This window comes from Panthera onca, chromosome E2, assembly GCF_046562875.1.
Source record: "Panthera onca isolate mPanOnc1 chromosome E2, mPanOnc1 haplotype 2, whole genome shotgun sequence".
Taxonomy (NCBI): domain Eukaryota; kingdom Metazoa; phylum Chordata; class Mammalia; order Carnivora; family Felidae; genus Panthera; species Panthera onca.
Window position 1 is genome coordinate 18,746,134 of NC_138353.1, and position 26,920 is coordinate 18,773,053.

Here is a 26,920-nt window from a genome sequence, read left to right on the forward strand (position 1 = left end):
TCCATCTTGAACAATTCAGAACTCCTTTCCACTTGCTAGATAGATGGGATGCTGTCAGACTCATGAATCTTTGAATAAAGCCAGTTAGATCTTCAAATTCACTCGACTGAATTTTGTTTTTCAACATGCTAAATATTGCTACAAGAGCAATCATATTACAATATATAAATGTATGAAGTTAACACATTGCACACTTTATAAAAATAAATGTTGTAAATGTTTATTTTTGAGAGAGCATGAGTGGGGAGGGGTAGAGGAGGGGGGATGGAGGATCTGAAGCGGGCTCTGTGCTGACAGCAGACAGCCTGATGTGGGGCTCAAACCTATGAACTGGGAGATCGTGACCCAAGCCGAAGTCGGAGGCCTAACCAATAGAACAACCCAGGCACCCCACGCATTGCACACTTTAAATTTATGCAATGTTATATGTCAAATACATTCAGTAAAAAATAACCATTAGAAGAGAAAGGATAAAGATAGAAAACATAGGAAAATGCTTTTGACTTCTGTGGTCTTTCTCATAAACTGTTGGCTCACCAACCACACACCAAGCTGGTCTATGAAGAATACTCAGGCTGCTGCCCTGATGCAAGAGTGCAGGAAGTGCCAGAGTGCTCAACCAGAGTGGGGGGCACAATGGACTGCTGATGTTCCTTCCCAACACAGGGCTGGCTTATCGAAAGACCCCTTCCTCGCAGTTAAACCTACAGGAGGCCCTCCCCAGGATGCTGATCTTACATCTCCCTCTAGACATTCAGTGAATGGGAATCACCTTCCTTGGCTTCTCTCCTGCCTCCCTTGTCTTCCCTTGGCCGGCCTGAGCTGAGTACCTTAATTCTGAGGGCCTTTGCTTTTCTTTGTGGATTTGTGTGAGTGTAAGTATAAAGTGTAAAATGCTTGCTCACCTTAAAAAATTCAAATTAGGACACAAGTGCAGGAAATGAAAGTCCCACCCATACCCACTCCTACTCCCCAGGACCTTTGATGGCCTTTGTCCCTCTTTCTATTTATTTTCTTAATGTTTATTTTTGATAGAGAGACCATGTGCCAATGGGGGAGAGGCAGAGAGAGAGGGAGACACAGAATCCGAAGCAGGCTCCAGGCTCTGAGCTGTCAGCACAGAGCCCGATGCGGGGCTCAAACTCACAATCTGTGAGATCATGACCTGAGCTGAAGTCGGATGCTTAACCAACTGAGCTACCCAGGTGCCCCCTTCCTTTTTTTTTTTTTTTAAGTCATCTCTCGATCTTGAACTCATGACCCCGAGATCAAGACTCGCATGCTCCCCCAACTGAGCCAGACACACACTCCAGGCCTTTGTCTTAATTGATCTATGTCTCCTTCACTTATTTGTTCTTATTTATTTAACTCATCTCTTCACCCAATGTGGGGCTCAAATTCATGACCTCAAGAGTCATGTGCTCTGTCTGAGCCAGCCAGGTGCCCCTGCAGTTTTACATTTAAATGGGTTCACAATGGGGTGCCTGGGTGAGGCACCTGGGTGGTTAAGCTTCTGACTTCACCTCAGGTCATGATCTCGAGTTTGAGCCCTGTGTCAGGCTCTGTGCTGACAGCTCAGAGCCTGGAGCCTGCTTCGGATTCTGTGTCTCCCTCTCTCTCTGCCCCTCCCCTGCTTGTGCTCGGTCTCTCTCCCTCAAAATTAAACGTTAAAGAAATAAATAAATGGGTTCACACTGGACTTATTTTCGCATATCTTGTTTCTCTAACAATATATAACAACCCTACCCTTTTCTGCTAAGCTTTGCCTGATAACTTCCCGTAACTACTTCCATGCACCCCACGTCTTTCGTCTTCAGCTGAAGATTATATTTGAGGTAATGGCTTGGGCCATTTCGGGGAGTTATTCAGTTTTGCCGAGTATCTTCCGTCTATATAGGAGGTACATATACTTCTGTTTTTCTACTGTCAATCTGATTTTTCTTACAGGGGGCCTCAGCCAACTACCTAGAAGGGCAAAGAGAAAATTATTTTTCCTCCCCTATGTACCTCACTGACCAGCAAGTTGTTTGTATACAGTCAGCCACTTTCCCTCAGGGGCCCCGGGAGGCAGGATCAGGTGGTGTCCTCAGCGGTCACACACTGCCCAGGAGGACCTTACCTCAAGAGAATCTGGATCTAATATATTGTTTACCAGAGTAGCAAATCAAATTGTTTATACCAGTTTCCTCATCTACGTAGGCAAATAGCAAGTCTGCACATAGCTGGGGGGAGTGTTTTCATACTGCTGCCGAAGGGTAGCAGAATGGAAGGGTTGATAACATAAAAACTGAAAGGAGAAAGGGGAAATTGGAAAAGTGGACTCCAGGAAGGAGGGACCATGTCCAGAATCGAGAGAAAGGGCCCCCGTGCTGTGATGCTGCAGGGGCAGAAGGTAGGCATGGGTGAGGCTGGGGATCGTCGGGTGGGAGAAAGAGGGGCAGGTCTCAATAGCCAGTGTCACAGGGTGGGAATCTCAGGAAGCTGGAGCAGATCAAGAGGCTTGATCTGTCAGCATGCAGGGATGGCAGCGGAGTGCACTGAAGTGCGGTGGCAGCACTTAAGAGGCCGACCAGGGGTCCTGGCTCCCCAGCTGGTAGTGCAGGAACACTCGCCCTCTGGGCTGGAGGGGAGCCACATTCTGTGTGTAAAATGCCCAGACAAGCCACTGACCCTGGAAGGGTAGACCAGCCCACAGCCAAGAGGTTCTAAGTCTCGCTTCTGCCCCAGTACAGGTGCCATAAAGCAAAAAGGACGGCACTTAAAACACAAAGAGTTAATAGTTTGTGAGTCAAAATGAAGTAAAAATACACAAATCTGGACATTAAAATTTGTTTTAATTTATGTAAAGAAAAGGAAATTCTCTACTTAAATAACGGTTCATCTGGGTCTTCTTGTATAATACAAAGTTCTTCCATGGGAGTCTGACAATTTTCAGGCCAGCAACTCTTCTCACATGTATAAATTAGAATTGTTCCAAATTCCACAGAAAGACCTGAAAAATATAACATATTCCAGCAAAGAGACAGTGTCAGGAGATACACTCAATATTTGAAGGTTTGATTAGTAGACGGAGCCCAGACTCTGGAGCAAGACTACGTGGGTTCAAATCCCAGCTCTACCACTGAGCAAGTGATTTCACCTCTCCATAATAATGACTGTATTTATCATGAGAAGATTGTTTTGAGGAGGATTATATAAACTAATACACGTAAGATACTTAGAACAGAGCCTGACACGTCTTAAGTGATCACCATAAAACAAAGAGGTTAAGTAACTAGAAGATAACTGAAGGAGAAGGATGATGCAATATCAGCACACGTGGTGTTGCTACAGGAGTGATTTTACCCAATAAGCCGAAAAAATAATTAGGAAAAGCAAAAGCAGCGCTCACTAGCTTTCATTCACAACACACTCATCCTCTTTCACAAAGCAAGTGACTGCTGATGACAAAAAGCAGATTTATCAGGAAAATATACTTTAAAGTCTTTAGTACAACTGTCTAGGATATTGGACACTGACCATTTAAAAATATGTCATGTGGCGTCTGGCTGGCTCAGTTGTGTGAGTTTATTTTTCTTAAAAAAATTTTTTTTAATGTTTTTATTTTATTTTTGAGAAAGAGACAGAGTGTGAGCGGGGGAGGGGCAGATAGGGAGACAGAGGACCCAAAGCAGGCTCTGAGCCTTCAGCAGAGAGCCTGATGTGGGGCTAGAACCCATGAACTGCAAGATCATTACTTGAGCCAAAGTTGGACGCTTAGCTGACTGAGCCACCCAGGTGCCCCTCTTTTTCTTTTTTTTAAAAAATTTTTTTTTAGTTTATTTATTTTGAGAGAAAGAGAGCTCATGAGTAGGGGAGGGGCAGAGAGAGAGGGAGAGGGAATTCCAAACAGGCTCCACACCATCAGCACAGAGCCCAACCTGGGGTTCAAACTCATATCTTGAGATCGTGACTGGAGCCAAGATCAAGAGCCAGATGCTTAACCAACTGAGCCACCCAGGCTCCCCTCAGTTGTGTGACTCTTGATCTCAGGTTTATGAGTTTGTGCATGTTGGATGTAGAGATTACTAAAAACAAACAAACAAACAAACAAACAAACACACACACAAACAAAAAAACATTTAAGATAAACAAACAAACAAACAAATAAAAATATATTATATTAATAGAACACACTACCTCAAAGAAAGGATTCAGGCCAAAAAAAAAAAAAAAAAAAATTCCAAAGAGTTTACAAAACTTTATCAATGGACAATGCCATGAAGAATAACATCAAGAAAATACAACTGAAAAGAACTCCCATTGATGGCAGAACAGGAAAACAGGAGTCAAGAGGAGTTGGGCAATTGGTTTGGAGGAGCAAAAGAAAAACACTTTGAAAGGAAAATGCAGGCAGGGATGATGGAAAGAAAAGCATCAAAGACTGAACTAACAAGGCCAAAATAAAGCTGACTAAGAAGAAATGACCTGGTGAATGTGAGATAATTTCCAACCAGAATGTGCAACATGCAGTCTGCAGAAGGCATGAGAAGGTTAGAGTCTGAGAACCAGTAGCCACCAGGGTAGGAAAGAAGGAGGAGCAGGGAATCAGAGGCAACAGAATACCAAATAGCAGAGTTATGTACAGGAGGCCTGAGCCCAGAGACCTGCCACAGTAGAAGGGCAACGGAGGGGTAGGAGAAAAAGGAAACAGATATGGGGGTCAAAACAGCCCCATTACGTATCTAATGAAAAACATCAGAAGCCACAAGGAACAGAAAAGAGGTGAAACGTAATCACAGGTAGAAAGGAAAGGCTTGAGAGAATCTCAATGAATGCAAAGGGAAAGAAAAAGGATGTGAACACAGGAGAGGAGAAAGGTGACCAATGCAACTGGTCAACGCAAAGGCCCCACGCTAGGTGCAGAGATTAAAGAAATAAAAAAATCTAGGGGTGCCTGGGTGGCTCAGTCAATTGAGTGTCTGACTTTAGCTCAGGTCGTGATCTCATAGTCTGTGAGTTCGAGCTCCACGTTGGGCTCCCTGATGTCAGTGAAGAACCTGCTTCAGATCCTCTGTCCCCTCCTGTTTCTGCCTCTCCTTTGCTCATGCTCGCTCTCTCTCAAAAAAAAATTAAATTTAATTAAAAAAAAAGGAAATTTAAAAATCTTTAAAAAATTACTAATATACTTGGGGGTGGAGCAGGGCACAAATGTCCTTGTTATAGTAAAGAGCCAAACACATACTACTAAAACTGACAGATGGTATGAATGTAATTCTCTTAACTTCAGAAGGATCTTTTAGAAACTAGGTGAAAGAACCCATTGCCTAGAAAGAACCCAACTGCCTCACATACACTTACTTTTTCTTATGTTAAATTTGCATACATTTATTCCAGTATTTTTAATTAGTATGTACTGAACTTTCCTATCTTTAAATTTTTTCTAGCCATCCAACTATCTAAACTTTCTACCTACATTTATGTCAAGGATGAGGACTAGAATGATGTTGATTAGTGTTAGTAATGGTGATTTCCAAGGTTCACCACACATTTACAGAAAACCTTCAACATAACATTCAGGGGTCAGAAAAACTGCAGGAGGGGTGCCTGGTTGGCTCAGTCAGTAGAGCGTGTGACTCTTGATCTTGGGGTTGTAGGTTTGAGTCCCACGTTGGATGCAGAGATTATTTAAAAGTAAAATCTTAAAAAAAAAAAAATGGCAGGAAATAGTCAACAAGTAAAAACTTTAAAAACAGACCACTTCTTAAAGATATAAAAGGAGAACTCATAAAGCAAAAAAAAAAAAAAAAAAAAAAAAAAGGTGGTATGGAAAAGTTTCAGAAAACAAAAAAGATCTTCTCAAAAATAAAGATAGGATGGCCAAACTAAATTCAAGAGAAGGGTTAGAAGATAAAGCTAACAAAGACGTAAAGATAAAACAGAAGCAGTCAGGCCCAACAGCCATACACCATATGTGCAAAGTTCCAGAATAGGCCAAATCCATATAGGAATGGAGGAGAGTGACACCTTAGACAGGGAGGGGTATACTGCCCAGGAAGGAGGCCCAAGGGGCTTTCTGGGGCACTGCAAACACTCCCTATGTTAATCTGGGAGGTGATGACAAGAGTGTATTTATGCAAAAAGTCGTCAAACTGTAGGCTTAAGATTGGCACAATTCACTGTGTGCTTTCTTTTTAAAAAGGAAGTACATGGCAAAGATTTCCCGATTATGAAACCAAAAGCACAGGCAACAGAAGTAAAAACAGACACACTGGACTATATCAAAAACTTATGTGCATCAAAGGACACAACAGTGAAAAGGCAACCTACAAAATGAAAGAAAATATTTGCAAATCATACCAGATAAAGGGTTAATACCCAGAATATAAAAAGGACTCCTAGGGGCGCCTGGGTGGCTCAGTCGGTTAAGCGTCCGACTTCAACTCAGGTCACGATCTCGCGGTCTGTGAGTTCGAGCCCCGCGTCGGGCTCTGGGCTGACGGCTCAGAGCCTGGAGCTGCTTCGGATTCTGTGTCTCCCTCTCTCTGACCCTCCCCCGTTCATGCTCTGTCTCTCTCTGTCTCAAAAATAAATAAGCGTTAAAAACATTAAAAAAAAAAAAAAAAAAAAAGGACTCCTACAACTCAACAATACAAAGTCAAATAATCTGACTACAAAATGAAGACTAAGACTTGAGTAGACATTTCTCCCAAAATGATATGTCAATGGCTAACAAGCCATTTATATGAAAGGATGCTCAACACCATTAACCATTAGGGGATATGCAGGGCATCTGGGTGGCTCAGTCAGTTAAGCGTCTCTCTCTCTTTTTTTTTTTTTTATGTTTATTTATTCTTGAGAGAGAGAGGGAGACAGAGTGTGAGCGGGGGAGGAGTGGGGGAAGGAGAGGGAGACACAGAATCTGAAGCAGGCTCCAGGCTCTGAGCTGTCAGCACAGAGCCCAAGAGCTGAGCTGAAGTGGGACTCTTTACTGACTGAGCCACCCAGGCGCCCCCAAGCATCTGACTCTTGATCTCAGTTCAGGTCATGATCCCACGGTTCATGGGATCGAGCCCCACATCTGGCTCTGCGCTGACAATGTGGAGCCTTCTTCCTTCTTGTTATTCTCTCTCTCCCTCTCTCTGCCACTCCCCTTCATGCATGCACTCTCTCTCAAAATAAATAAATAAACATTTTAAAAAATTCATTAGGGGAAATGCAAATGTAATCCCAATAAATATGTCACATCCATTTGGATGGATACTATAAAAACAAACAACACCCCTCCCCCCAAAAAAACCCCAGAAAACAAGTGTTGGTGAGGATGTGGAGAAAATGGAATTCTTGTGCACTGCTGATTGGCAATATAACATGGTGAAGCCACTATGGAAAATATTATAGTGGTTCCTCAAAGAATTAAAAATAGAATTACCATATGATCCAGCAATTCTGCATCTGGTATATATATCCAAAAGAAGTGAAAGCAGGATCTTGAAAAGATATCTGTACACCCATGTTCATAGCAGCAATATTCACAATAGCCAAGTAGAAGCAACCCAAGTGTTCAACAAACGAACTGATGAACCACATGTGGAATATCCACATGACAGAATATTGTTTGCCTTTAAAAAGAAAGGACTTCTGACACATGGTACACCATGGATGAACCTCAAGGGCATCATGCTAAGTACAATAAGGCAATGTCAGAGGACAAATACTATGATTCCACTTATATGACGTATCTAAAGTAGTCAAATTCATAGAAACAGAATGGTGGTTGCCAGAGGTTGGGGAGAGGCAGAATTGGGGAGTTGTTAACGGTTACAGTTCCAGTTTTGCAGGAGGAAAAAGCTCTGGAGATTGGTTGCACAATATCGTGAATAAACTTAACTTTACTAAATTGCACATTTAGAATGGTTAAGATACTAAATTTTATGTTATATATTTTTTACCGCAACTAAAAAAGATGAATAAAGTACAAAGTTGAAGAAAACTCTTGGGAAGCAAAATAAAAATCAGACAACAAAAGAGAACAGAATCTAAATAGGAAAACAAACATTTCACTAACAGAAGCTCCTGTAAAGGCACAACAAGAAAAATAGAATATCTTCAAGGAAATTGAAGGACATGAGTTTCTGAACTGAAAACACCTACCAGCTACTCAGCACAATATACACAATTTCAGAATAACAAGGATAAAGTAAGGATTCTAAAAGTGACCTGGGGGCACCTGGGTGGCTCAGTCAGTTAAGTGTCCAACCTCAGCTCAGGTCGTAATCTCATGGTTCGTGAGTTCAAGCCATGCATCGGGCTCTGCACTGTAAGTGCTTGGGATTCATTCATTCTTTCTCTCTCTCTCTCCCCAATCCCTCCCACCCACCCCCCCACACACACTTGGGCCTGCTCTCTCTCTCCTCTGTCTCAAAATAAATGAATAAACTTAAAAAAAAAAAAAAAAGTGACCTGAAATAAGAGGACTAAAGGCCAGCATGGGACTGTTTTCCATAAGTAGGCTGCTAAAAGAATGAGGTAATATCATGGCACCTCATATTGGGTGTAGAGAGTACTTAAAAATAAAATAAAAGAAAGGTAATTAAATCTTTAAAATTCTGAAAAAAATTACTAATGGCTTAGAATTCCATACCTGACTTTATTATGTGCATAAAGATAGGATAAATGTATCTTAAGACCGATGGGGTACTTTAAATACCTATTTCCCACAATCCCTCTTCAGGAAACTACTGGAGAAAATGCTGTATCAAAACTGAAAGGATAAACCGAGAAAGAGGCAGATCAGAGTTCCAGGAAAACAGGGGACCCACTTGGAAGAGGGGCAAAGCGATACCAAAATAAAGGCAGAAGGTGACCCAGAATGACAGCAACACTAGAGATGCGGAAGGCCTAGAGTTCAGACTAGCTCAGGAGAACAAGGCACATGGGACAGGTCTTCAGGGAAATAAACATGGAGCCGGGTTGTCTGGAGTTGGACTTGTGAGGAAAATAATACTGAGAACCTCCAGGAGGGTGTGAGAAGAACTGGCCATAAGAATGAAACAGGTATTGGGGCGTCTGGCTGGTTTAGTCCGTTAAGCCTCCAACTTCGGCTCACGTGATGATCTTGTGGTTCATGAATTCAGGACCCACGTTGGGCTCTGTGCTGGCACCTTGGAGACTGGAGCCTGCTTCAAATTCTTTGTCTCCCTGTCTCTCTGCCCTCCCCTGTTTACTCTCTCTCTCAAAAATAAATAAACATTAAAAACAATGTTTTTAAGACTGAAACAGGTATTATTAAGTCCAAGAACACGTGATCACAATACACTGCTTTGCTAACTACAAACAGACTAACTACAAAATTACAAACGTTGACCAGGAGTATGGGAGAAAGCAATAGGGTGAGGAAGAATGGGAGGGGGCTGTAAGAGATCCCAGATCCCCCATGCCAATTCAGAAATTCAATTGATGATGTCTAAAAGAGGTAAATGTAAAAAGTAGTACCTTTTATTTAGAAGTACAAAAATAAATTCTAGAAGAACAGCCCGGAGTGCTGCCAGTGTCTCCCTTGAGTGCAACTAGATGGCAGAGGAGGTGAGAATGGGGCATAGTGGTTTGTTAGAAGCCTTTCAGGATTATGCAACTTTAGACATTGTGAACATTGTGAAATTTCATTCAATAAATAGGGAAGACACTGGTGTTTCATAACAGTATTAATTGTCAGCAACATAAAAATCTATCTTCAGTATTTGTGTACTATATGTGTTCAAAGCACACTGCCTATTTAGCAGACAAAAGACTACAACAAATATACATAATTTCTTTTCTTGTGTCAAATGAGTTTTTTAAAAGTTCATATCTTTTTTTTTTTTTTTTTTGAAGTAAACTCTACCCCCAATGGGGGCCTCAAATTCACAACCCTGAGATCAACAGCTCCATGCTCTACTGACAAGCCAGCTAGGCTCCCTTAAAAAGTTCATACCCTTTATTTAAAAAAAATTTTTTTAAAGTTTATTTCTTTTGAGAGAGAATGAGTGCATGCATGCATGTATGCAAGCAGGAGAGAGGCAGAGAGAGACGGAGAGAATTAGCAGGTTCCACACTGTCACCACAGAGCCCTACGTGGAGCTCAATCTCACAAACTGTGAGATCATAACGTGACAAAATCAAGAGTCAGACGCTCAATGGACTGAGCCTCCCAGGCACTCCAAGTTCATATCCTTTGATAAAAAGATGTGACTTCTAAGATTCAATACTGAAGAAATACTTAAAATTACAGAAATGCCTTTACAGAAAGGGCATTAATTAAATGATTATTTATAGTAAAGAAAAAGAAACAAACAGTTGAAATGTACAATAACTTCGGAAATCGCTAGATAAAATGGAACTTCCACTGGGTAATATATTCAATGACACTGGGAAATTCTGCGAAGAAGGAACAGAAGTATGAGAACAATTTTGTTTTAATCTCTTAATGTGTACAGAAACAAGAAGAGAAAAAATATGTATCGCCAGCAATTATCTCCAGGTAACTGGATTTCTGAAGTGAGTATTATACTTACAGTTTAAAAAATAAATTAATACAAGCAAAAGAGAAACATCAACAAAATGAAGACAACCTACAGAATAGGAAAAAATATGTGCAAATCATATATTTGATAAAGGGTTAATATCCAAAATATATGGAGAACTAATACATTTTTTCCTAAACAACGAATACTCATTTATTTAAGTTGGCTTAATTACTTCCATTAAACCTAATTGTTATTATTATTGCTTTGCAATAATTGTTTTTTCCATTGTCTTTACAAGAATCACCAAAGGTATTTTTAAATTTTTTTAATGTTATTTATCAAAAAAAAAATTTTTTTAACATTTCCTCATTTTTCTGAGAGACAGCACAAGCGGGGGTGGGGCAGAGAGAGAGAGAGAGAGAGGGACACACGGAATCTTAGGCAGGCTCCAGGCCCTGAGCTGTCACCACAGAGTCCGACACTGGGCTCGAAGTCCCGACCGGTGAGATCATGACCTGAGCTGAAGCTGGACGCTTGCTTAACTGATTGAGCCACTCAGGCGCCCCAATGTTTATTCATTTTTGAGAGAGACACAGAGTGTGAGTGGGGGAGGGGCAGAGAGAGGGAGACATGGAATCTGAAGCAGACTCCAGGCTCCAAGCTGTCAGCACAGAGCTTGACACGGAGCTCTCTCATACTTCGAGATCATGACCTGAGCCAAAGTCGGACGCTTAACAGACTGAGCCACCCAGGGTGCCCCATCACCAAAGGTATTATGAGCTTGTACAGCTGCTCAAATGGTGTTTTTCTTCATAGAAATATAATTCACATGCCGTAAAATTTACCATTTTAAAGTGTACAATTCAGTGTTTTTTAGTTTCTTCACAGAGTTATAGAAACATCTTCACAACCTACTTCCAGAACATTTTCATCTCTCCAAAAGGACACCCATGCCCATACCCATTAGCAGTCACTCCTCATTCTTTCTTGGCGCCCCTCACCCAGCCCCTGGAAACCATGAATCTACTTTCTGTTTCAATGGGTTTACCTATTTTGGGCATTTCATATGAACAGAATCATACAATTTGTAGCCTTTTGTGACAGGCTTCTTTTCACTTAGCATGATGTTTTCAAGGTATAATCATGTGTAGCCATGTATAATGTAGTACTTCATTTCTTCTTCTGATAGAATAATATTCTATGAAGGTATATTTTGTCTATGTATTAATTAGTTAATGGGACATCTGAGTTATTTCTGCTTTTCGGCTATTATATGAATAATGCTTATATGAGCATTCACATACAGGTTTTGTGTAGACATAGGTTTTCAATTCTCTTAGGTATATACCTAGGAGTGGGATTGCTAGGTCACACAATGGCATTTTTAACAACATTACCAAAACTTTTTCATCATTTTATACCAGATGCTGCCAAAGATGCCAAGACAGAAACACTCTCTTACATGGCTGACAGCAACATAAACTGGTACAGACCTATTAAGCAGCAATTTGTTAACATGACACAGATAACGCTTATACACGGCTATTAAGAAGAATGCATAGGGGCGCCTGGGTGGCTTGGTTGGTTAAGCGTCCGACTTCGGCTCAGGTCATGATCTCATGGTCCGTGAGTTCAAGCCCCATGTCGGGCTCTGTGCTGACAGCTCAGAGCCTGGAGCCTGTTTCAGATTCTGTGTCTCCCTCTCTCTCTGCCCCTCCCCTGTTCATGCTCTGTCTCTCTCTGTCTCAAAAATAAATAAATGTTAAAAAAATTTAAAAAAAAAAAAGTAAAAAGAATGCATAAAATTGGAATAGACAAGAACTTTATCAATCTGATAAAAAGCATTTACAAAAACCCTCCAGTTAACAGGTAACTACTTACTGATTAAAAAATGACTGCTTTACTCCTATGATCACAAATATTACAAAAAGGGGTGCCTGGGTGGCTCAGTCAGTTAAGCATTGGACTCTTGATTTCAGCTCAGGTCATGATCTCATCATCATGGGGCTGAGCCCTGCATCGGGGTCCTCGCTGGGCATGGAGCCTGCTTAAGATTCTCCTTCTCCCTCTGCGCTTCCTTTGCACGCATGTAGCTCTCCCTATCTCAAAATAAATAAACGTTAAAAAAAAAAAAAAGGAGGGGTGACTGGGTGGCTCAGTCAGTTAAGTGTCTGACTCTTGGTTTTGGTTCGGGTCATGATCTCAGGTTTCATGAATTCAAGCCCCACATAGGGCCCTCCACTGACAGCATAGAGCCTGCTTAGAATTCTCTCTCTCTCTTTCTGTCCCTCCTGTGCGCGCGCTCAATCTCTCTCTCAAGATAAATAAATAAACTTAAAAAAATAATAATACAATGCTATGAAAATAATTTTTTTTATTGTAAACTCTATACCCAACGTGGGGCTTAAACTCACAACCCCAAGATCAAGAGTCCAATGCTCTACCAACCTAGCCAGCCAGATGGCCCCACTATGAAAATCATTTTAAGGATAGAATATGGCTTGGCCTCTGAGTCTTGATTTCGGTTGGCTCAGATCATGATCTCACAGTTTGTGAGATCAAGCCCCACATTGGGCTGTGTGCTGAAAGCATGGAGTCTGCTTGGGATTCTCTCTCTCCCTCTTTATCTGTCCCTCCCCCACTTGCGCACTGTCTCTCTCTCAAAATAAATACACATTAAAATAAAATAATTCCAAGTTAGTGCAATAAACCCACAAGCTCAAATTAATAAAGGGCTATTACCTAAATTAGTGCTTCTGAGCATGCTGACCAGTGCTGGCATAAGCTGAAACTCAAATATCCTTCGGACTCCACAGTAGCTGCAGGCTGGGGGCTCAGTGATTTCTGATGTAGGGCAGGTCAAAAAAAGTGGTTCGCCACTCCAAGAGTACCTAGGGCAAGGGAACAAAGAACCCTGAATGAGGACCACATACAAGTCACATTCCAGTATTGAAGGCCATACTCTGCAAACTTTGTTTCCTTCTTGAAGAGTACCAGGAGCAAAACCAGACAGCAAAGAAAATCCAAAGGCCTCAAAACAGTAGCAAGTCTGTAAAGCACAGCAAGATACCTGAAGTCTTATCAATGCTTGATTCAAAGTCTAGGCAAAGGCACTAAAACCAATGTGGAACTGAATTTAACTAAAATTGCAACACAGTCCAGACTCCACTCCAAGGCAGATTAAAGGGATTTAGACCTCCACTACCAGCCTTACAGAAGAAGGGGCACGCCCTGCTAAGGAGCAGATATTTACTTCAGTATCTGATCTTCTTCAACATACAATGCCCGCTAAACCATAAAAAGAAAAGATACTAAATTTGTAAAGCAGCAGAAAAATTCAACCCATAAAGTCAATACAAGAATACCCACAGGGGCGCCTGAGTGGGTTAGTCGGTTAAGCGTCCGACTTTGGTTCAGGTCATGATCTCACAGTTTGTGAGTTCGAGCCCCGCATCAGGCTCTGTGCTGACAGTTCAGAGCCTGGAGCCTGCTTTGGGTTGTGTGTCTCCTGCTCCCTCTGCCCTTCCCTCCCTCCCCCCACTCATGCTGTCTCTCTCTAAAATAAACAAACATTAAAAAAAAAAAAAGAATACCCACAGATGAGATGATGGAACTGTCCGAAAAAGACTTTAAAATATCAATATGAGGAGTGGGATAAAACAAATAATAAAATATCAATCATAAACATGTAAAAGAATCTAGTAGAAAAGGCAGACACGCATAAACAGATAAGGAAATTAGCACAGAAATAAAAACTAAAGAGACTGAAAGAGCAATACTAGAAGTGAAAAATGCTGTATCAGAATAAAGAACTTCATTCAATGAAAGTTTACAGCAGGCAGGAAACAACAAAAAAAATCTGTGAATGTGAGGAAAACAGAAACATCCAAAATGAAACAAAAAGTAAAAAAAATAAATAAATAAAAATGAAACAGGGCCTTTAAAAACAATGGAACAATTTTAAATTGTCTAAACATACAAGTAACTGGAGTCCTTAGAAAAAGCAAATAGGAAAGAAGAAATATTTGCAGAGATAACGGCCAAAATTTTTTCCAAAATTCATGAAAAGACATCAACACAAAAATCCAAAAAGCTCAGTAAATCTCAAGCAAGATAAATTAAAACACATAGTCACTGAAGTACATAATAGTTTTAATTATATAAATACAACAAAAAGAACAACAATTAAGAATTACAGCTAATTTCTGGGGCTCCTGGGTGGCTCGGTTGGTTGAGCGTCCGACTTCGGCTTAGGTCATGATCTCGAAGTCTGAGTTCGAGCCCTGCGTCGGGCTCTGTGCTGACAGCTCAGAGCCTGGAGCCTGCTTCGGATTCTGTGTCTCCCTCTCTCTCTCTGCCCCTTCCCTGCTCATGCTCTGTCTCTCTCTGTCTCTTAAAAATGAATACATGTTAAAAAAATAAAAAATAAATAAAAAAAGAATTACAGCTAATTTCTAATAGAAAATGCTAAAGGCAACAAGACAGTGGAACAAAATCTTTCCAGTGTTGAATGGAAAACAACTAAAATACATCCAATAAAAATGTCTATTAAAAGAAATATTAATAAATACATTCTTAGACAAAACCTGAGTGGCTGTTTCCAACAAACATGAACTTAAAAAAAAAAAATTAAAAGTCCTTCAGGCATAGGGGTAATACCAGATGGAAGCCCAGCAGGAAGGAATGTAGAGCACCAAAAGGGTAAATGGGAAGATAAACATAAAAGACTTTCTGATCATTAATTTTAATATTAAAGATTTTTTTTCCAAGTAATCTTTACACCCAGTGTGGGGCTCGAACTCACAACCCTGAGATCAAGAGTCACATGCTCCAATGACTAAGCCAGCCCAATTGTTATTTTTAATTTTATTATATAATATATAATCTACGTACATTATATAACATATATATGTTATAAACTATCCACATAAACTATCGATTATTTCAAGCAAAAATAAAAATGTATTACGGGATGTAAAGCACATATAGAAGTGAATACACGAAAACAAGATCACAAAGGGCAGGGAAAGCTAAATGGGAATCTGTGATATGGTTCATAAAATAGCAAACTACTGGGTGAAGGTAGACTGCAGTAAGTCAGAAATGCACATTATAATCACTATAGCAAACACTTTTCATGGCAACAGAAAGGGCATAAAATCATAAACTAAAAATACTCAATTCACTGAAGAGAAGGTTAAACAAAAGGGGAAAGAGGGACAAAAAATAAGGAAAAAGGGGCATCTGGGTGGCTCAGTCGGTTAAGCGTCCGACTTCGGCTCAGGTCATGATCTCACAGTTCGTAAGTTCGAGCCCTGCGTCAGGCTCTGTGCTGACAGCTTGGAGCCTGGAGCCTGCTTCCAATTCTGTGTCTCCATCCCTCTCTCTGCCCCTCCCCAGCTCATGCTCGCACTCTGTCAAAAATAAATAAACTTAATAAAATAAAATAAAATAAAATAAAATAAAATAAAGAGGAAAAAGCCAATACCAGAATGATAAAATTAACCTACTACCAATGATTACATTAAATGGACTTAAGACTCTGTAAAAGGCAAACAGTCTGGATAAAATAAAGGCAAGACCCATACATAAGCTGTTTAAGAAGCATACTTTAGGTACCACCTCACACTGTCAGAATGGCAATTATCCAAAAGACCAGAAATAACAAGAGTTGGCCAGGGATGTCGAGAAAAGGGAACCCTCCTGCACCGTTGGTGGGAATGTAAACTGGTGCGTATGCACCAGTGGAAAACAGTATGGAGTTTGCCAAAGAATTAAAAACAGAACTACCATATGATCCAGCCATCCCGTTTCTGGGTATTTATTTGAAGGAGACAAAAAACACTAACTCAAAAAGATATTTACCCTCATGTTCACTCCAGCATTACTTATAATACCCAAGACATGTAAGTAACCGAAGTGTCCATTGACAGATAAATGGACAAAGAAATTGTGGTGTGTATGTACATATGTATGTGTGTGTGTGTGTATACACACACACACACACACACACACACACACACACACGTATGTATATACACATACAACCCACAAAAGAATACTCAGCCATAAAGGAGAATGAAATCTTGCCATTTGCAGCAACATGGATCGGTCTCAAGGACATAATGCTAAATGAAATAAGTCAAACAGAGAATGAAATACTGAATGATATCGCTTATATGCAGACCCTAAAAAACAACAAAAAAACAAACCAAACTCATACAGAGAAGAAACTGGTGGTTTCCAGAGACAAGGGGTCAGGAGTGAGAGAAACAGGTGAACTGGTTTTTTTTCTAAGTTTATATATATATATATATATATATATATATATATATATATAATTTATTTTTTTTTTAACGTTTTATTTATTTTTGAGACAGAGAGAGACAGAGCATGAACGGGGGAGGGGCAGAGAGAGAGGCAGACACAGAATCGGAAGCAGGCTCCAGGCTCTGAGCCATCAGCCCAGAGCCCGACGCGGGGCTCGAACTCACGGACCGTGAGATAGTGACCTGAGCTGAAGTCGGATGCTTAACCGACTGAGCCACCCAGGCGCCCCATTTATATATTTTTAAATGTTTTTAGATATTTATTTTTGAGAAACACTGCATGAGCGGGAGAAGAACAGAGACAGACACACACACACACACACACAGAATCCGAAGTAGGTTCCAGGCTCTGAGTTGTCAGCACAGAGCCTGACATGGCACTCGAACCCAGGAACTTTGAGCCAAAATAAGATATTTAATTGACTGAGCCTCCTAGGCCCCCCATATAGTTACATTTTAACATTCCTCTCTCCCTAACTAAGAAGACAAAAGTGATCCATAATAGAAACTGGTGTTGCAACAACTGTATATAAAAAAGAACCTTGACCCTCATACATTATATATGAAAATTAACTGGGGCGCCTGGGTGGCGCAGTCGGTTAAGCGTCCGACTTCAGCCAGGTCACGATCTCGCGGTCCGTGAGTTCGAGCCCCGCGTCAGGCTCTGGGCTGATGGCTCAGAGCCTGGAGCCTGTTTCTGATTCTGTGTCTCCCTCTCTCTCTGACCCTCCCCCGTTCATGCTCTGTCTCTCTCTGTCCCAAAAATAAATAAAAAAAAAAAAAAAAAAAAAAAAAAGAAAATTAACTCAAAATGGATCACAAACCTAAAAGTAAGAACTAAAACTGAAAACTTCCATAAAAAAACACAGGAGGGGCGCCTGGGTGGCTCAGTCGGTTAAGCGGCCGACTTCAGCTCAGGTCATGATCTCGCAGTCTGTGAGTTCAAGCCCCACGTTGGGCCCTGTGCTGACAGCTCAGCGGAGCCTGGAGCTTGCTTCGGATTCTGTGTCTCCCTCTCTCTCTGTCCCTCCCCCACTCATGCTCTGTCTCTCTCACTCTCAAAAATGAATAAATGTTAAAAAAAAAAAATTAAAAAAACACACACAGGAAATGGGCACCTGGGTGGCTCAGCTGGCTGAGCATCCAACTCTCGGTTTTGGTTCAGGTCATAATCTCACAGCTTCATGGGTTCGAGCCCCACATTGGGCTCTGGGTTGGCAGTGTGGAGCCTGCTTGAGATTCTCTCTCTCCCCCTCTCTTTCTGCCCCTCCCCCACTTGTGTTGTCTCTGTCTCTCTCAAAATGAATAAATAAACTTAAGAAAAAAAGGGGGGTGTGTGTGCCTGGGTGGCTCAGTCGGTTAAGCATCCGATTTTGGCTCAGGTCATAATCTCACAGTTTGTGAGTTCAAACCCCACATCGGGCTCTGTGCTGACAGCTCAGAGTCTGGAGCCTACTTTGGATTGTGTGTCTCCTGCTCTGCTTCTCCCCTGCTCACGTGCTGTCTCTCTCTCTCTCTCTCTCTCTCTCTCTCTCAAGAATAAACATTAAAAAAAAAAAAGAACTTAAAAAAAAAGAAAACACAGGAAATCAAACATAACAAATCCTGTTACCTTTGGTTAGGCAGAATCTTCTTAGGAAATAAAAATATGAACCACCAAAACAATAAAACTGTTAAGTTGGACTTGATCAAAATTTAAAACTTCTCTTCAAAGGACCCTATTAGTAAGTGAAAGACTGAAGCACCTGGGTGGTTCAGTTGGTTAAGCATCCAACTTCGGCTCAGGTCATGATGTCACGGTTTGTGGTTTGAGCCCCGCACTGGGCTCTGTGCTGACAGTTCAGAGCCTGGAGCCTGCTTAGGATTCCGTGTCTCCCTCTCTCTCTGTTCCTCCCTCACTCATGCTCTGTCTCTATCTCTCAAAAACAAATAAATGTTAAAAAAAAAAATTAAATAAAAAATGAAAGGCAAGCCAAAGATTATCAAGATATAAATCATACTGACAAGGACACATTCTGTACTCCAAGAAAAATCAAGACCCTTGGACTCCAGATACGAGCCTCCCAAACCCCCTTCTCCAGAACGGCATCAACATTAATCCAACTTCACAATCGGGAACCTCAAAACCACTTTTGTTGCCTTCCAATTTTTTCCTCTCACATCCAGAGGTCACTAAGACCTGTCACTATAGAAATATCTCTCAAATTTATCTCCTCCTTCCCATATCCTCTGTTTTGATCCAAACTCTTTTACCACCTCTCACCTGGATTCTTCTCTCATCTCAGAGTGATCATCACTCTGCTGGCAACTACTGGCCACAGGATAAAGTACAAATTCTTTAGTAAGACACGGAGTGAAAATATACAATCTGAGCATCTAATCCGTGGCAGTGCTAGGTACCAAGCATGAGGAGCACCCAGTCTGGCAAGAAACACAACAGGGGTGTGTGCCCTGAGGATGTCAAGGTATGGGACTATAGCAGCAAAAGGGAACGGATGGTCTTTAAGTCAAGCTTCTCTCAATTCAGACACCGTCGTGTCCAGCTCACTGAACTGCCACTGCCCCACTGCTATGCATCTGGGCTGTGACCCATAGCATACTGGACCTATAATCCCTCCAGCAGGGTTTAGGGCTCAAGTCTGTCCCTCTTGCACAATGCCTTTCCAAAGCAGAAGCCTCTGATCTCTCCTCTGTGTTTCCTGCATGCTTGTTCACAGCTCTGTTGGGCACACATCATAGAGTATAGTGTTGTCGCCTCCGTGACCAGCACCGAAGACAGTGATTACGGTCCTCCTCCACCTCAGCACACAGTAACTCAGCCCTTCAAGTAGAAGGGATCACTGTGGGCCGTGAGTCTCACTGGTAAGAGATCCCTCCCAGGGGCTGGTCTCCAAGCTGGGAGTCACTGCCACTGTTGAGGTGCCATATGATCAAAAATATTTGTTTGATCTGAAAATTCTGTTGAAGGTATCATAATTTGGGCACGTTTTCATGAGGGCACATATGCTATGAGATTTCTAGCTGTCATACCTAATTAAGAAAAAGAAGATAAATTGGATTTTCATCAATAAAATGAGGATGCAAGAATTAAGAGCAAAGTCTGACTTTGTGCTAAGTAGTAAAAACTATAATCACACAATACATATCAAGAACATTTACATTTCAAACCTTTGATCCTGAATTTCACTTCTAGAACTAGACTTTCGGGAAATGACATTCTAAGATTTTTGAAGGGGGTGTGTAACAGCACTAAAACTGCAAAAGTGAGGGGCGCCTGGGTGGCTCAGTCAGTTAAGTGTCTGACTCTTGGTTTCAGCTCAGGTCATGATTTCACGGTTCATGGGTTTGAGCAGGTTTGAGCCCCTCTCGGGCTCTGAGCTACAGCGTCAAGCCTACTTGGGATTCTCTGTCTCCTCTCTCTGCCCCTCTTGTGCACATGTGCACACGCGCGCTCTCTCTCTCTCTCTCTCAAACATAAACAAACATTAAAAAAAAAAACAAAAAACCTGTGCAAAATTGAAACAAATTAGATGGGAACAATTAGACATCCAAAGATATATCCGGAGGCAATGTCAAAATCAAACAAACCAAGAAAATTAATCATAATAAAGGCCTAATCTCCCTAATACATAAAGAGTTCCTAAAAATCAAATGGACCAAGAACTTATGGAAAAATGGACAAAAGATATGGATAGGAATGATTCAAAAACAGAGAAAGATGCTCATAATAAGAAACAAGCAAAATGAATCATACCCCGATGTTTTCACTTGAATTGGCAGAAATACAAAAGCATGAAGCTCACACTATAGGTGAGGCTATGGGAAAACAGGCACTTACAGGTTGCCAGTAGGAACTGAAGTCCTAGGAGGGTCACTCTGGTACTATTAATCAAAATTACAACTCTGTACAACCTTTCGCTTAACTATCCCACTTCAGGGAACATAACCCCAGATATACCTGCATATGTGCAAAATGACATTAGGTGCAAACCTATTCACTAGTATAATGTGTAAGAGCAAAAGTCTGGAAACAACATTAAATGTCCATAAATCAGGAACACAGACAAGTGACTACACTACTATAAAGTCTATTAAAAAAAACAATCAAAGCTCTGTGGGGCACCTGGCTGGCTCAGTTTGTGGAACATGCAACTCTTGATCTTGGGGTTGTGAGTTCAAGCCCTATATTGGATACAGAGATTACTTAAAAATAAAATCTTCAAAAAAACAAAAAATCAAAGTTCTCAATGTACTAAAAGGATATTCCTAGATTCTGTGTACTTAAAAAAAAAAAAAAATTATACTGTATGATCCAAATTATGTGTGCTTTTTAAAAGTTTATTTATTTATTTTGAGAGAGAGAGAGAGAGAGAGAGAGAGAGAGAGAGAGAACGAGTGGGCGAGTGGCATAGGGGCAGGAGAGGGAGAGAGAATTCCAAGCAGGCTTGAATTCACAAACCAGGAGTGACAGCATGACTTGAGCCAAGATCAAGAGTTAGATGCTGCGGGTGCCTGGGTAGCTCAGTTGGTTGAGCATCCGAAATCAGCTCAGGTCATGATCTCACAGTTTGTGAGTTCAAGCCCCACATCAGGCTTGTTGTTGTCAGCACAGAGCCCGCTTCAGATCTTCTATTGCCCCCCCACCCCACTCCTCTGTCTCTCCTCTGCTCGTGCTCTCACTCTCACAAGTAAAACATTAAAAAAAAAAAAAAAAAAAAAAGAGCTGGACACTTATCTGACTAAAGCATCCAAGCACCCCTGCGCTTATTTGTTTAATTTTTAAGTAATCTCTATACCCAACATGGGGCTTGAGCCTATAACCCCGAGATCAAGAGTCACATGCTCTTCTGACTGAGGCAGCCAGGTGCCCCCTGAATATGTTTTTAAAAACATACAATTCCAGGCTACCTGGGTGGCTCAGTCAGCTAAGTGTCTGACTCTTGATTTCCACTCAGGTCATGATCTCATGGTTCATGAGATCAAGTTCCCACGTCGAGCTCTGCACTGACAGTACACAGCCTGCTTGGGATTCTCTCTCTCTCCCTCTTTTTCTCACTGTCTCTCTGCCCCTCCCTGTGCACACGCACACTTACTCTATCCCTCAAAATAAATAAATAAATTTTTAAAAAATAAATAAAATTAAAACACATAATTCCTACCTACGTGCATGCATCAAAATGCATAAAAAAATAAGTGAACATAATATATTAAAATCTTAGTCTCTTGGGGCATCTGGGTGGTGCAGTTGGTTAAGCATCTAACTCTTGATCTCGGCTCAGGTCGTGATCCTCACAGTTTGTGAGTTCAAGCCCAGCATTGGGCTCTGCAATGATGTTGCAGAGACTGCTTGGGATTATGTCTCTACTTCTCTCCAACCCTCCCCAGCTTGCGCTATTTTCTCAAAATAAACTTAAAAAAAAATAAAATAAAATAGAATAAATGAAAAAATCTTAGCCTCTTGGTTTGGGGAATATTACAGATTCTGGTTTTCTCATGATATTTCCCAGTATTTTCCAAACTAACATGTATTACTCTTATAATCAAGAAAAACAATAAAAGAAAATGAGCCTTTACCTCAAAATCTGCTCCTGACAAGCAGCAATTCTCTTCATGAATTTGTAAAATATCTTATCTCCACTTTTAATTGTGGTCTTCTCATATTTTTCATCACCATCACCAGGAAGACTAAGAAAAGCAGAAAATGCTTTTGAGCGTCTATATCCAGATAATTACAATATTTAGAAGAGTAAACAAGTTAATGCACACAACTTAAAAAATAATAAATTTAATACCTTATAATATCTAACATAATCCCCTGCTCTGCTCCCTAGTTATTTTTTCCCAAGCTCTGCTCCCTAGTCATTTTCAACTCTGGGATGATTATCTGCAATTTTAAAAGTCCTATGCCCATTGACTCTCTCCATTTCTTTGTCCATTATAGATTATTTTCAGACACCAACGGGTCTGCAAGCACTCCAACATTATTCCAAAAAACTTACAAAGGAAACAGCTCTGGTAAAAAACAAACAAACAAACAAACAAACAAACAAACAAACTCAGGTTATCTTTCCAAATATCCTATTATAATAGCAAAAATGACCATGCTTCTTTCTTTAGAGGGGTTTGATTTATAAAGCCTTTCAAGATCTCCTCTCTCATGTGACTCCTAAAACCCTCTGGTGAGACAGACAACAGAGATACCAACACGACTCTCATTTTACTGATGAGCCGAGGCTCTGGCAGGGTCTCTGAAGTCCTAGGCCAGTTCCTGAGCCACAGCCAAGAGTTAAAAAACAAATGGCATTTTTCTAAGTTACCTGTCTGAGCTATACATTTAAAAACAGAAAAAAAAAAAAGAGACAGTAAACACATGCTCTTCTGGCGAAGCTGGCAACCCTAACTTCTTTGTTCCTTTTCTTGAGGGTACTTATGAACAGAGCAAAGTGTTTTCCAGCTAACTCAGGGTTGGCTGGTAAGATCCCCCGTCGGTCTTCCTTTCTCATCAAGAGGAGTGAAGCAGAAAGGTGCTACACACACAAGTTCTGCCTGAAAAAGTTTCCCCAACTACCAGAATAAAACCAAAGGGCACCTACTGTGGCAGCTTCCCGGTCAAGTCACCTGTCACCCTCAGCAGCACACATTCTCACCTTTGGGAAAGCAACTGTTCCATATCCATTCCTTCTTTCTGTTGATAATCCCTCAGAAGGCTATGAGCGTGGTCTAGACTGACAAAGTCCCTGTAGTCATCCTCATCTACAACACACATGTAGTAGGGCAGGAACTGGGGCGCCAGGGAAGGCAGGGCCATCTCTTCCCCGGGAGAAACAGGAGGAGCAGCGCCCAGGACAGTATCCTGCAGGTGGAGATCTCGGAGCTGAGCAGTACAGTCTGTGTCTTTGGCGCTGTGGGGATCATTTCCAAAATCCAAGGTACGCTGTGGTGGTGGCACCTCCTCACTGTCACTTCCCCAGTCATCTGCACCTTCACACCAATCCTCAGCTGCAAGGCCGTTTTCCTGTTTCTGGAAAAATATCCAGTGAATCAAGTCCAGTGAATCAAGATCACTTGGGTGATCTCACCTATTCCCTTGGCTTGAGCTACAAATCCCTTCACCTTCCTGAGGGAGCCTTCGCACCAGTATCTTCCTCTCTTGCACACTCTGATTCAACTTTCTGGACCCTATTCACCCAAAGCATGTTGGAGGTGACAAAAAATTGTCTTCCCTTTTCAGGGGCAGTGTGGCAGATGTAGTACGGTGGTTTTTTCAACCACCTATTCCAAACTCTTTCAGTTGTGCTTCATGTACTGCAGAAGTTGGCAGGAAAGAACTACATTTCCCAGACTCCTTAGCGGTTAGAGTTCCAGATATAATCAGGGCTCCCTTAATCAGGTCCACTAGGGAGACACAAACTTGAAACAGAATGAAGTAGAGAGAGAGGCCATGAAGCAAAAGTCTGTAGATAGATATAAAGCAAGGATCTGGAGGCAAAAGATCTGACAAGGGCAGCTTCCAGTTCACCAGACCACATCTCAGCTTTCTGACTGTGGATGCAGAAGGTGGTCTAGCAGCTCCTGAACAAGCCCATTCTCAGATGTGGTTCTGAAGGTCATTCCTGGAGTCGCCCCCTCCAGCCCATCCAATGTTAGTAAAAACCTAGTTCTTTCAACTTTAACAGTTCAGTGCTTTTTTATTACCTGCAACTGAACCCTGACAAATACAGGCAGACACCAGATCTTCATCTTTTCATTCCTGATATTGCTGGTACCATGCCTGGCACATGTTAAGAACTCAGTGTATATATAAGGTGACATCCAGGCAAAGGGAAGCTGAATTTTTGTTCTGCAGCTACCAACTTGCCCTACTTTTTGATTTCAATAAATTCAGATTTCTTATTAAATGTTTTTTATACACATGTACACACATGACACTAAGCATATGTACTATAAAACACACACATACGTGTTACATATAACCGCGTACACATCCATACTTTTTTCCAAACAGAAACATCAGGGAATTATGTGCCTCAAGGCCTTCAGTGTATATTAAAAGAAACAACAAAAATCTTAAGATAGCATTTCATGGTTCAGAAAAGTGCAAAAACCACTCCAACATACTTCAAAGGCCACTGCTTAAAGTTTGTCTTAAACGACATTCTGGAAAATACCCTCAAATTACAGCAAATCATAATACGCTGGTCACAACCGGTTTACCTGTGCGTCCTGCGCCTCTTTTTCTCGAGTCTGCAGGCACTGGGAGCGGAACACCTTCCAGCTTCAGGGTAAAAATAAATGGCAGTGAGGGTGCAACGCAGAGCACCAGCCAGCGGTTGTCGCTATCCCGTGTGGCTGGTGCGGATCCCAGCTCCCACCCACCCTGCTGAACTTCCCCGCCTACCTGCGCGCTCCGCCCATGCTGCACCTGGGGCGGGGACAAGCGAATACGTACAGTAGCCGATGAAACGGGGAGCCTTCCAAGGGGCAGTATACCTGTACGACCAGGGCAAGAGGCTGCCTGCAACGTTCACACACTGGCCTCGGCGCTGCTACGGAGGGCAAGGCGTCCTGAGGACAGGTAAGGCGCTCAGACCCGGGCTCTGCCCAGGTCTTCACCAGCACCAGGGACTTCACCAGCACCCGCCGACCCCAGCTCCGGGGCCCCACCTCACCGGAAGGCCGCCCAGCTTGCTAGCGGTCCAGGCGCCCGACCCCGTGGGGCGGCCACGCACTGCAGTGTCTCGAAGCCCGAGCAGCACTGGCTTCCGGACGGCCGCCATGACGACGAGGCGCCCACGTGGAAAGGCGAACTACGGCAGCCGAGCCGGTGCTCCTCTCCGCGCATGCGTCTCGCTACAACCGCGAGACGGCCCCGCCCCCTTGAGATCCTTCAGTGGATGACAGGCGACTGCTGCTGTTGTGGGCTAAGAATCCAGGAGCCTCAGATATTCTGTGCCTCCGAATGCACTGAGGTAGGAAGTACTCACGATCTGCTTTAAAATAGTCTTGCCAAACAATTTTACCTGAAGTGGAATTATAGTATTATCGTTAAGATACACACAAAAAGTCTTTAATTTTTACAGGTACATCAAAATGCTTATAGAGGAAATTATGGAGCAGTCCGTGAGTTGATAAATGTTTACATTTGGTGTCAGGCACATAGAGATCTATTATACTATTTTTATATGTTTGGAATTTTCTGTAATCGTTTTTTCAAATGCCCGTGGTACAACAACCTAGGTAATTTCAAAAACATCATGCTAAGTGAAAGAAGCCAGACACAAAAGGCCACATTCTGGAAAAAGTGAACTTCGAGGAAAGAAATCAGATCAACTGTTACCAGGGTTTGGGTTCACGGGGTAGGGATTGACCAGAAAGGGGTACCAGGAACCTTCTGAGCTGATGAAAATGCTGTATATTGGGGCACTGGGTGTGTCAGTCGGTTAAGTGTCTGACTTTGGCTCAGGTCATGATCTCACGGGTTCGTGAGTTCGAGTCCTTCATTGGGCTCCACACTGACAGTGCAGAGCCTGCTTGGGATTCTGCCCCTCTCCCACTTGCACATGCTCTCTCTCTAAATAAATAAATAAAACTTAAAAAAAGAAAAAGAAAAAGAAAACACTGTGTATCTCAACTCTGGTGGTTGCATCACTATGTATTTGTCAAAACTGCACTCCAAAAGGTGAATTTTACTGTATGTAAACTATACCTCAATAAACCTGACCTTTTAAAAACACATGTTGCAAAAGCACTATTCAGTCTTCATACAGTAGCGTGAAAAGGAAGTGTAGATGGGGCGCCTGGGTGTCTCATTCGGTTAAGTGTTTGACTCTTGGTTTAGGCTCGGGGTGAGATTGAGCTCTGCATTGGGCTCTGCACTGACAGTGTGGGGCCTGCTCTGGATTCTCTCTCTCTCTCTCTCTCTCTCAAAATAAATAAACTTAAACAAAGAAGAAAAGAAAGTGTAGGTTTTCAATGATTGACACCTTCAAAGCAGTATATAATTGCCTCATGTTTGCTTCCAGCCCCATCACAGGAGACCTGGAGACAAAACCAGCTTGTTACTGGTTCATCACTGCCAATCTGATAGCTTTTAAAAGGCATTGTGAA

At 41.8% G+C, this 26,920-nt stretch overlaps 1 protein-coding gene across 4 annotated transcripts; it reads right to left on the reverse strand.

Annotated features, from left to right (window-relative positions):
* Window positions 1-2,815: 2,815 nt before the first annotated feature.
* PDCD2L (programmed cell death 2 like) lies at window positions 2,816-25,898 on the reverse strand. 4 transcript variants are annotated; one of them, XM_060650948.2, is made up of 7 exons: window positions 25,483-25,898; window positions 25,263-25,378; window positions 25,028-25,088; window positions 23,461-23,834; window positions 22,388-22,498; window positions 13,227-13,375; window positions 2,816-2,992 (listed from the first exon to the last, which is right to left on the reverse strand). In XM_060650948.2, the coding sequence occupies exons 1-7, from the start codon at window positions 25,588-25,590 to the stop codon at window positions 2,862-2,864; spliced, it is 1,050 nt and encodes a 349-aa protein (XP_060506931.1). In that variant the 5' UTR covers window positions 25,591-25,898; the 3' UTR covers window positions 2,816-2,861. The 4 variants fall into 4 exon arrangements, with proteins under 4 accessions (XP_060506931.1, XP_060506932.1, XP_060506930.1 ...); XM_060650949.2 differs by having other exon boundaries at window positions 23,461-23,828; window positions 25,483-25,896; XM_060650947.2 differs by having other exon boundaries at window positions 23,461-23,828; window positions 25,212-25,378; window positions 25,483-25,896.
* Window positions 25,899-26,920: the final 1,022 nt, after the last annotated feature.

What these genes read in the sequence shown, in the direction of transcription:
- PDCD2L (XM_060650945.2), bottom strand. Translation starts at nt 25,590, where the DNA reads ATGGCGGCCGTCCGGAAGCCAGTGCTGCTCGGGCTTCGAGACACTGCA. An exon ending in GCAAGCTGGGCGGCCTTCCG is followed by an intron (nt 25,379 to 25,482) that starts GTGAGGTGGGGC and finishes ACCTGTCCTCAG; the next exon opens with GACGCCTTGCCCTCCGTAGC. An exon ending in GCTCAGAAGCACTAATTTAG is followed by an intron (nt 2,993 to 13,226) that starts GTAATAGCCCTT and finishes TATATTTTTCAG; the next exon opens with GTCTTTCTGTGGAATTTGGA.